The 12,116-nt window shown below is 39.7% G+C and overlaps 1 protein-coding gene across 4 annotated transcripts in view; it reads right to left on the bottom strand.

Moving 5' to 3' along the window:
• Smarca2 (SWI/SNF related BAF chromatin remodeling complex subunit ATPase 2) overlaps positions 1-12,116 on the bottom strand; it is a 173,749-nt gene that overhangs the window by 143,715 nt on the left and 17,918 nt on the right. For all 4 annotated transcript variants that reach the window (XM_090329694.1, XM_090329697.1, XM_090329696.1 and 1 more), the window contains exons 3-4: positions 11,785-11,914; positions 4,418-4,855 (exon numbers count right to left, since the gene is read on the bottom strand). In XM_090329694.1, coding sequence (XP_090185820.1) covers positions 4,418-4,855; positions 11,785-11,914 — 568 coding nt within the window. The remainder of the gene's footprint in view (positions 1-4,417; positions 4,856-11,784; positions 11,915-12,116) is intronic.

Below are 12,116 nucleotides of genomic sequence, written 5' to 3'. Positions count from 1 at the left end.
CATCTAGAACTACCAACTTGCACAATTGTATTTAAAGTAAGTAAACTGAGAAGCTTCAGGTACCAAAGATGGGAAGGCCAAGGACAACACACACATACACACACACACACACACACACACGCAAAAATCTTTTGTTTTCTATCATAATGTCTTTACCTTACCTTCCCCTAACTGCAGGCTTTTCAATTCTCATTTTTAGTTTGTCTTAATCCCTAAAAGGAAAAGTCAATCAGAACGAAAAGAAAACCATGCACTGGACTTGAGCGCTACCCACAAGAACAAGAATATGTTCTCAACACTGGAGACCAACAATTCCCAAGAGCAATCACGATAGAGCTCGGTGTGCAGGTCCCCAACCAGGCCAGGATTCTCTGGTGGTGGCTTGGACAATGCCACTTTTGGTGAATTCTAACTCTGGAGTCTGTTTCAGCTAGACTAGCCCAGCCCAAATCATTTCCTTTATCCACAAAGCATATGGGAAAGGAGACCAAAAGAAAAAAATGGAAATGCAGCTACCATCAGGTAAACAGACACCCTAAAATCTATGTTCCCTTGAAAGATTAATGGGGTATAAATAAACAAGATTAGTAGGACATTTATACTAGTTTCAAATAGAAGATTTAAAAACAAAGTTTAATATAAACTATAAGGAACACTTGCCTTATTTTGGCTTGTCCTAAATGCCAACCTAAACCGCCCCTACCCCCCCCCAAAAAAAATAACGCAACTTGCATTTGTCGAATAAAGTTAGCCGTCTCCATAGGAAATAAGATTTGCTGACAAGTTCTCTAACCTGTGGCTATCCTCACAGTAGCAGGAGTGGATCTTGTATTTGATCCCTATCACAGGTCTTCTACAGTCGTCTGCTCTGAGCTATCAAAGGGCACACTGGATCTTGTATATGAAAGAGATCTTTTCCTCCTTAGTTCACAGCCACCTTATCTAGTCTGCCATATAATTCAACCTGCCCAAATATTTTCATTTCTAAAGGAGTGCTGGGAAATAAAAGACCTGAGCAGTGGGTCATAAAAGTAAGTTTTTCTGAAGACAAAGATCAGATAAAGGGAAGATAAAAATTTTACAGATGGGTAATGAAAAAGAACTTTCTCTTTTGATGTGAAAGATACATATACAAACTGGGTCCTTTAGCACATAAAATTCTGCTATGCATATATGTCCAAATAACATATCTTTCCAATTTGACTACTACATTCAGACCCATTATCTTAGGATTAAAAGGTTTCTCAGATCAGGGATTCAGGGTCCTATTAAACAGCATGGGAGAATCTTGTGCTGAGAAAGTCAATTTTACTAACACTAATGCCTATGCAGGCCGAAATAAGATGATGGCCCCAAACCATCTACATGTACAGGGGATTGTGCCTGTCAAGGCCCCAGACCACTATCTTATGAGAGGTTCAGACTTTGCTCCTTTGTCCACATAAAGTCTTTAGCCGTCTGATGGTGACCAGTAGGCTTCTGCTTCAAAACCCTTTTCCTTAGCACTATTCTTACAGCAAGATATGGGAGACAAAGATAACGAACTGTGTTGACACTAACTGGGTCAGAGTAAAAAAGGCTTTACTCAAGAGGTTGAGATACTACACTCTGCTCTTCACACGCAGGAGAATAAAGCTTGAATTCTGGTACTCATATCTTGAAACTAGTCCTTTCCCTTGACTTAGGAATTTGAGCCTGGAAGGAGCCCATGTAAGGAAAGGGACAAGAGCATTCCCCCTACAGTCAAGACTGCTGATGTGTGACATGGGCAAAGCATTTACTTAGGTGGAGCAAGGATGAGCCAATAGACATTCAGTGGCTCTAAAGGCACACATCTTTCTTTCTATTTAGCTGTATTTGTTGTTGTTGTTGTAAGACTTGAACTCAGAGCCTGGGCGCTGTCCCTGAGCTCTTTTGCTCAGGCTAGCATTCTACCACTTTGAGCCACAGCTCCATTTCTGGGTTTTTTTTTTTTTTGTTTTTTGGGGGTTTTTTTGGTGGTAAGAGTCTTCTGAATGTCCCTGCCCAGGTTAGCTCTGAACCATGATCTCAGTCTCCTGAATAGCTAGGATTACAGGTGTGAGCCATCAGTGTTATTGCTTTAAAACTTCTTGACCATTCAAGGTGATATTTACATCTCAGTCCTGATATTTGGTCCTATTTGATCTTATATTTACCAAATGGCCACACGGAATTCTGAGTACAAAATTATGTTTTTATGCTATTTAAAAGCCTACTGCCATAGATTGAATGTTTGTGGACCATGGTATTCTCACAATTCCTATGTTGAAATCCTACGTTCCCAAGTGGATAGTACTGGGGAGCAATTAGGCCACGAGGGAAGATCTGCCATGAACAGGATCAGTGCCCGGTAAGCTTCCGCTTTCCCTCTGCTGTGTGAGGATACAGCAAGGAGGTTTCAGCAATGAGTCGGAAAGCCACTCACAAGACACCAAATATGCCAGCCCTTTGAGCTGGGACTTCTCAATCCACCCAGTTTTTAAATCCATCCAGTTTGCTATATATTTTTAAAGTATCTCAAATAGGCTCAGATACTCACTTTTCCCTTGTTTCTTTTTCCTTTCCCTTCATTTGCTAAAGAATTAAACCCAAAGCCTTGAGCCTACTAGACAAATACTCTATTGATGAACTATTCCCCAACTCCCTATTTGTGTCTTACAAATACACATTCTTTTATTGTTTTGTTGGGTTTGAAACAGGTCCTCCAAGAGCTGCCAGTTATGGGTGTGTACTCTCATTCATAATGCTGCAGTTGACAATTGATGAGAAGAGCTCATATTTCAGATAGCAGCTAAACTCTTGGAGCTGAACCAAATAGAAACACCCAGCTAAAGAATATTTTAAAATTGAAATAAATACCAATCTGAATTATTTCCCATTGTCCAAGTTCCCACCAATCTTACAACTGTTCTCAGTAGCTAGCATGTGGAAACTTGACCAGATGAGTATACAGCATTCATAGGTACCAATATCTAGAGAGGATCTGATTTCCCACAGTCCAAAGCTTCCACCAGACCTTTTATCAGATTTTATTAAGAACAAAAACCTGTCCAGGAGGAAATAAACTACAAGAAAAACCCATCACTTCCCAATCCCTTGTAGAATTCCTTTATCAGAATCAGCCAGAACTATCTAGATTATATCATCTCTGCTGATGCATATGATTATGCAAGAAACTTTATCCCAGAACCTTCTGATTTTGTCCCAGTGAGTCTAAGAAATGGGTTATGTAGATTCTACTACTCTATAATGTGCAAATGTTACTGATGTTTTTCTATCGCAGAAAGACTCTTACAATAATAATAACAATGGAGATGATCATACTAGTACAATCAGTCTTCTACATCTATGACATCAATCAATCCCAGACAGAAAATATTCAGGAGAACAAAATGGCATTTGTCCTGAACACATACACACTTCTCTTTGTAGTTCTTATTCTCTAAACTATACAGTATAACAACCACCATACTGAATATTATATTATTATGCAATGTAGAGATGATTTAAGGTACACTGGAGGATGTACATAGGTTTTATGCAAACACTGCATCACATTTTATATAAAGGACTTGAGCCTCATGGCCGGTGCTATCCACTAAGGGTCTTAGATCCAATCCTCCTCAGATACAGAGGAATGACTGTAATTTAAAGAATATTTCCTCCTGGGAAATCTACTTCATATTCTCATACCAGAAACGGCTTTGTATTCACTGAGAAATGGGTAAGCAATTCTTGTGAGAATTAAGGTATGTGACTCCGTCTCCTTGTTAGTTCCATCAGGAAACTCAAGCTATCTTTAAAGCTTAGCCATAGAGGCTATGAAGGCTTTAATGGCAACTATATAATCCTGACCTTGTTATTTTTTTCATCTTTCTGTTTTCCTTTATTTCTGATTTTTTACTAGATAATTATATGACAATATATACATATATATATATATATGCTTCTTGAGGGTCTCTTTAAATGCTTTTACAAGGAAAAGGGGAAGAAATCAATATACGTAAGATGTCTAGATAGGGGCCAACTCAAGGAGGAAAATTTTACAGATGGAATATACTAGATCCAGGGTTCCTCCACTAGGGTATAGGCTTTTAACCTTGGGCCTCTTGAAAGAGAATGTAAAATATAGGTGAGTGTGTGTGTGTGTGTGTGTGTGTGTGTGTGTGTGTGTGTATTTCCCTTAGGGCCGCAGCTTGTAGGAGACACTAAAAAGTAAACAATCGGGCTACAAATCTTGGCCAATCTAAGAGGAACAATAAAATAGAGGTTTAACAAAGGGCTGTGTCAGTCTTGGGCTTATTATACCAGCCCAGCACTGCTGTGTGTGAGCAGGCTTTCATATCCAAACTGGACAGGGCTATGGTGTTATTCATTTGGCTGCATATTAACCTACCAGATGGTCTGTTGTAGCTAACAAGGGCCGGTGGCTGCTGCGATGGCTGGGGTGCTTGTTGTTGTTGTTGCTGCTGCGGCTGCTGTGACTGCTGTGGCTGCTGCTGCTGTGGCTGCTGCTGCTGTGGCTGCTGCTGTTGTTGCTGCTGCATGCCAGGCAACGTCCTTTTCCCCTGGACTGCAAGCTGCAGTGTTTCAGGGAGGGGCTGGCCCCGGGCCAACATTTTGTAAGCTAAAATCTGAGCTCGAAGCTGATGCAGCTGGACAGGACTGAAAGGCGAGGGGCCTCTGTTGGTCTGGTTCATTGCCTGCAGATCACCAGGGATGAGAGGCCCTGGCTGGCTCGGTGGCATCTGGGGTGGAGTTGGGCCTCCTCCAGATATAGGGCTGGAGACATGTTCTGGGGCTCCCAATGGAGACGGATGTGGTGACATATAACCTACAACAAAATACAGGCGGATCAGAGACTGTTCTGAATGACCCTGAAAGACAGCTCGTCCTAATCACTGAGATAATTCTCTACAACCTTACATGGTAACAATTTAAATTTTGTATAACGACGCACAATTCAACATGTATCATATATGGTCTGTAGCCATAATTTGAAGTTTCCTGCTAGCCAGATTAACACAGTAAAGGAAACAGGCGAAATTAAGTTCAAATAACAACTTACTGAAGCTAACATATCTGAAACATTCACATTTCAAAATGCAAAAATGATCAGTGAGCTAGTTTTTCTTCCTATTTTTTTTCCCACAATGTGTCTTTGAAATTCAGTATTTTAACTTCACAACAATTTGTCTCTTCAGTAGCCATTTTTCAAGCAATCAGTAGCAACTGGTTCACCAGAAGGCAAACTCTTAGTAGAAGGCATCAAAGGATGGGAGTATACATTCAGAATAGCTCCAATCTAGATAGTAAAGCCTGAAGGCATCTAATATCTCAGTAGAAAATAAAGAATGTCTGATGGGGAGCACAAATATTATTTTGCATACTTGTATGTAAGTTGTGAATACATTTTCAATTATGGAGGGTCTATAGAGCTTTAGGCACTAGGCACTATTTCAGCTCAATTTTCTCTACAAGTAGTCTGATGTAAGAATTGAGTGAAGTGATTTATCTGGGAAGTGCAGGAACCCTGGTAAGGTGTGAAAAGGGGCTCTAGGGAAAGAAAGCTGTCAATAAATTTTCAAACTAGCTACTACCATGGATCCTGAAAATTAACCATATGTAAAAGCTCACCAGTCACTGGTGCTTAACTTGCCAGTTATCACCACTGATGCTCAGGGGATAACTGAGCTCCTGAGAACTGCTCTGTTGTGAGTAGAGCAGGACTTAACAGGTGGATGCCAACAATGGTCAGTGGAAATCAGGTAAGTGAAGTTACAGAAATAATACCCAAGAGGGCAAAGGGGAGAACATGCATGTATTGCCACACGGATCGTCACATAGCCCTAAAGAATATGTACTGCTAGTCCTACTTTGTAAAGCGAGGAAACTGAGGTCCAGAATGACTTACTCAAAATCATACCAGTAACCTATCAGCAGCTCCAAGATTTAAATTAAGATCTGTTTGCAATGCATGACATTTATCCAAAATCGAATACACATTTTGTTACATAGAAATGAGTTAAGAATTTCAGCTGGCATGAATGGCTCATGCCTGTAATCCTAGCTACTGAGGAAGCTCAAATCTACTGATCATGGTTCATAGCCAGCCCAGGCAGGAAAGTCCATGAGGCTCTTATCTTCAATTTTGAAAAAGCTCAGGGATGGCACCCAGGCAGAGTTAAAGCCCCACACCCCAACGCCAGTACACACACACACACACACACACACACACACACACACACACACACACACACACTGAATTTTAAAAGCTCCATGCATACCACTTTGGAACTAATATAAAAGTGAAGGTTTGGGTTAAAATAAACCTTAAGTGGAAGAAACTTAAGAGTATCTTCCTTGGGGAAGCAAAGACATAAAGATGTCAATGAAATTATTTCAGAATATGGTGTGCATAGCCTGATCAAACGATTCTCACAGAAAAAACATGGTTGAATATTGAAGGAGGGATATCTCAATGAAGGAGGGAACAAAATGACTACAGCAAACCAAAACACTGCCAATTTTAATAGTCTTTCCCCAAACAGAATATTACATATACAGATAAAAGGTCTTTGCCATTTAATGAACATGTATGAAAATTATAGTTTTCATAAAAGTTACTGAAATTACTGTTTATAAGTGCTCTATTTTTGAAGATATGTCGAGTTTGCGTGTAAGAGCTCTAAACATCAATGCACAGCCACAGAGGCTCGGAGACATATGCTCTACTTGCTGGAGACACATCATCACTGAGACTAGAGAAGATAAAGAGTATAAGGATTATTTCCTCCAAGCAGCATGACAGTTAATTGTAACATTGCAAATGTTAAATCGTCTTCCATTTAACATGATCCCCTAAGATAAAAAATCAATCCCTGTGCTATCAATTGGTAAGAAGCAGAATTCCAGTTAAAAAGACTCTCAACCCTGGAGAGAAATGGAAAAACTATTAAGTCTCATTCATTTCTCCAAATCAGTCCTCCATGAAAGAGCACAAAAACAATGTCATGATTGAGTTCCAGTTTGTTGGTTATGTTAGCCAAAGAACTCCTCCTGAAATCAGCCTGAAGTACTAGCAGGAAATTTCAACTTGTTATTTATAAACACTAAATATTTAATGGATATAAATAAGTCTTAACTTCTTTCATTTTTCCCCTTGTCAATGAAGCTTCCATCCAGTTCACTGGTTGTATTGATAGCTGTTCATTATATTTATTTTGGATAACCCTAAAGTCTACTACAAAGGCGAAAAAACTTTCCACCACAGAAATTAACATTTTCATAATAGAAGAAAACCCGGGAAGTCACAAGTGTGTCATGTGTCTCCTGTTGAGTCTTTATTATTTCTCTAAGATGGTCAATTATAAGCTCATTCATGACAAGTCACAGGATGCTTGCTATAACAGATGAAATATTAGGCAAACAAGCTTAAACTCAGCTGTGGAATACTCATTATTAAGTCACCCTTTTAAACTACCAAGAAAATAGCTTTACTATGATGTTGGGACAATGACAGGACAGTGTTGCAAAGGGAAGACGATTTCAGTAACGTACACCTTGAACGAAGTACCTAATGCTATATTTTGTAGTGATGCAAAGCCAACAAATATCACGAACACTGCAAAAACCAATGCAAAAAAAAAAGAAGGAACGAAAGAAAAACAATCTACCTTGTCTCAAATTTAACAAGAAGGAAATGTGAAGGTTTGAGAAGTAATGTATCCACTACCTGACAAATGTAACTGTAACTCCACTATCCATTATCCAGACAATAAATTACAATAAAAAAAAAAACACCTGGGCATAGTGGCTCATGCATGTAATCCTAGCTACTCAGGAGGCTGAGATCTGAGGATCAAGGTTCAGAGCCAGCCCGGGACCTGAGACTCTTATCTCCTATTAACCCCCAGAAAATGGGAAGTGGGGTTGGCTCAAGGGTAGAGTGGTAGCCTTGAGCAGAAGAGCTCAAAGACAGTGCCCAGGCCTAGTTCAAGCCCCATGACTGAAGGGGGGGGGGGGGAGGAAACAGGTTCCGAAATTAATCATTATAGAATTTTTTTTTTTTTTTTTGCCAGTCCTGGAGACTGAACTCAGGGCCTGAGTACTGTCCTTGGGAGGCTAGAGCTCCACCACTTGAGTCACAGCACCACTTCCAGCTTTTTCTATGTATATGGTACCAAGGAATTGAACCTGGGTCTTCATGCAAGCACTCTACCACTAGGCCAAACTCCAGGCCCCTCTATATAGAAATTTTTTGCCTTAAATTTGGGTGGGAAGAAACTCTTTCCTAAAATTCTCAGAGGATGTTATAGAATCATCCTGTCACAGTGGGGAATCAGATGTGACAGTGTCTCTCAGCTGCAGAGAGTGATTTTTTTTCTACATGATTAGCATTTCTTACGACTCATGGAAAAACAGTACCTACATGATGCAACAACATAACGTTCTTTGGTAATTATCCTGAGTGGGGAAACAGAGTGAAGAAATTACCTCAGAGTGAATATACATTTGCCTAAGGATAATAATGTTGATGTAGATTCTAATCTTTCTGAAATCGTGTTTGCTTTGCTCATCTAAAAATATTCAAGAAGAAGCCATTTTCTTTCCCTGATCTTTAAGGGTCATCATCTCCCCAGCTTCACCTTTTTCTGGGAGAGAAGTAGGAATTTCCCTTCTAATAATGATGATCTCAAACTTTTCCTTTTTCTTTTTTTTTGGCAGTACTAGGGCTTGAACTCAGGGCCTGACCACTGTCTTTGGGCTTTCTCAAGGCTAGAGCTCTACCACTTGAGCCACAGCACCACTTGCAGATTTTTTTTTAAAATGTATGTGGTACCAAGAATTGAATGTGGGTCTTTGTGCACGCTAGGCAAGCACTCTACCACTAGACAAACTCTGAGCCCGATGACCTCCAACTTTTTTTTTGTTTTGTCAGTCGTGGGGCTTAAACTCTGGGTCTGCATGTTGTCCTTGAGCTCTTTAGCTCTAGGCTACCGCCCTACCGCTGGTTTTGAACCTCAATCCTCAAATCTCAGCTTCTTGAGTAGAGCCACACCACACCCAGCTGATCTCAAACTTTTATTTGTAATTAATAGAATTAATTATATTCGCCAAATAGAAGGTGCATTACTTCACACACATTGATACCCCCTTTCTCATGCTTTTGTCCCCATTTCACACAAACTTTTTTTTGGGGGGGGGGTGGGTCATGGGGCTTGAACTCTGGGCGTGGGCACTGTCCCTGAGCTCTTCAGCTCAGGGCTACTGCTCTACCCCTGGAGCCACAGCCCCACTTCCCGTTTTCTAGTGATTAACTGGAGATAAGAGTCTCATGTTCTTTAATGCCTGGGCTGGCTTTGAACCACGATCCTCAGAACTCAGCCTCATGAGTACCTAGCATTACAGTCATGAGCCATATGCTGGTGATCTCAAACTCTTAAGTGCAGTTTTATGGGAGTTTTCTCTACACACACTTCTATCTAATACACTAAAAATTAACAGTGTTATTGTTAGAACTATAAGGTATACAATTCAACATTCACTGAAGGAAATGGTTTTGCTTCAATCCTTAAGTAATCTACTAAGTTTCTAGACAGTTAAAAACCTGGCAGCCTTCTTGTCAGTACAACACTTCTTATCTATCTACCTAGAAATGGCTATCTATAATCAGCATTTAAGGACACACTCTATTACTAAGTCTAAGTTCTTTTCAGATCATTATGTAGAATAAGACTGCATTATATCAATATTTATCTATTTTTAAAAATGTATCTTTAAATAACTTACTTCTTGGTCTGCAATGTGCTATTCTAGAGAATTATATTACACATGCATTCTGAATCCACTAAATGCAGACCCCTTGCATTTCAAAGTAAAACTTATCAAAGTTCTCTGAAAATTTAGATCTATTTAAAATTGTTGACTTGTGAATACCCAGGTGTATTTCTATACATGACGGAACAAAACTTATTACATGCATATCTAGTCATGTACTAGACTTTATGCCAAGTGTTTAAGATTCCACTATTCTTAAATTGAAGAGCAGAGCCAAGTGACTAGAAAAGTTTTAAAAGACACAATGGTAGAATTGCTTGCCCTGATCATTTGTGTGCTAGAGATGCTTACTTGAGGGGTTTTCTACTGTGTCATTCTAGGAAGTGGTCCCATGCCAGAAATAGAAACAGCAAGCACCTGGCTTTAACAATCACTATAAATACTTCATCCATATCTGATATGTATTAAAAAAACAAGATCTACATTAACTCCATGAGCACACCTGGCCCCTTGGAATTTAAATGATAAACTTAGAAGCACCACTTTCACTCATTCTCAGCATTGAATGATTCAATTTTTAATTCTTATACTGTGGAAAACCACAATCCTTCAGATTACTTTCCTGATGTGGGCAAAATTTTATGAGTCACCTGTGACAATTCAGATCAGCATCTGGGATGTTCAAAGCCTGTTCAAATATTAGTGGGAAGGCATTCTGATAGTCACCTCCAAGATTGATTTCTACTTCAAAAAAGGAAAGTTACTGTGAGTACCTTTCTTTTCGTTCTCGTAGCCAAAAGTCTCCTCTAGTATATCTGATTCTGAATGGAGGAAAAGCTCACATGTGATGACACAGAGCAGTATATAACCCCTATACTTCACATTGGAATATGCATGTGTCATAGTCAATTAATGCTAAATTAACACATGCCACTTGCATGTTAAGATGACCACACAACAACACTGAAATTTGAAGCATCTCCTGCCTCCAACAATGATGGCCAAAAAGATGACTCGAAAAGAAATACAACATATGTGGATTTATCCAATGTTGTGGACTGAAATATGCCCCTCACCAAAAAAGCTGCTGTGTGCACCTGTGAATTGTGGCCTTATTTGGGAAAAGAATCTATGCAAATGTAATAAAATTAAAATGAAATCACACTGTATTAGGAGTTATTCTAATCCAAGCAACAATAACCTTATAAAAGAGAGGACTCTGCACACAAAAACACATGCAGTATTAAAAAAAAAAAAGAACAAGAAAAAAGTTATGTGACAATGGGGGCCCAGACTGGAGTGATTCATCTGTAAGCCCAGAAATGCCAATGATCACTGACAACCAAGCCCCCGAGGCCAAGAAAAAAGAAGGAAAGGTTCTTCTCTGAAGTCTTTGGAGACAGCAGGACTTTGGTGACACCTCGATTCTGAACTTCTCGCCCCTGACAACTATGAGAAAATAAATTTATTTCATGCCATTCAGTTTGTGGTCATTTGCTCTGGCAGCCCTAGGTGACAAACCAAGCTATCCATGGCAATGACAGATCATGTCACTGCCAGAAAAGGCTGTTTAGACACCATGTGTAAAAGTGTGTAGCTCAAGTGACTCAGGTGGCTCATTTAATCTTCATATTCACCCTGTTGTTGGCAGGGAGCTCTGACTACATCCCAATCACTCGCTGGCTATGGAAAGTTAAGAGAAACACAGTAAATTGTCTAAGCTTCCTCATCTATAAATTGAGGAGTACGTACAAAAAAACACATCCATAGGATCTGGGACAAAGTACCTGAAGCAGGTACATACACTGGTTAGTAGAATTACTAGGATGTTGGAAATAAAAATTGCTTACACAAATACTACAGTTATGAGGACAAGGGTGTTTCTATTGGAGACAAAAACTGGAGTCAGTCTTCTTGAAACACATTCTTTGGAAGTCATCATGGAAAATGCCCATAGGAAAAAGTCCTACATCAGGCACAAACCTTGGCTATGCTGATCCATTGGGCTCTGTGGAGGGCCCATTCCAGGGTGAGGGGGTCGCATGCCAGTGCCTTTCATGGATCCACAGTGGATATCTTCCACAATCCCTTTGTCATGTATCCCATCGATGGGCTGAAACAGTTAAAAGACATCTGTTATTCACCTTGTGAAGCTACGGCACTTCTGTCTGGAGATTTAACATCCTTGCCCCAGAGTCTTCAGAGGTGTGATACAATCATTCATTACCCATCTCATAGTCATTTAATTTTACATCTCCTATGCTGGAGCAAGATATTAAAATAAGGTGATATCAACAGGATCAGTAAAAACCATC

The sequence above is a fragment of the Megascapheus bottae genome, chromosome 3 (assembly GCF_031878675.1).
Source record: "Megascapheus bottae isolate mThoBot1 chromosome 3, mThoBot2.hap1, whole genome shotgun sequence".
Classification (NCBI taxonomy): Eukaryota; Metazoa; Chordata; class Mammalia; order Rodentia; family Geomyidae; genus Megascapheus; species Megascapheus bottae.
Note: the sequence above shows the minus strand (reverse complement) of the source record. Positions and strands in the feature narration are given on the sequence as shown.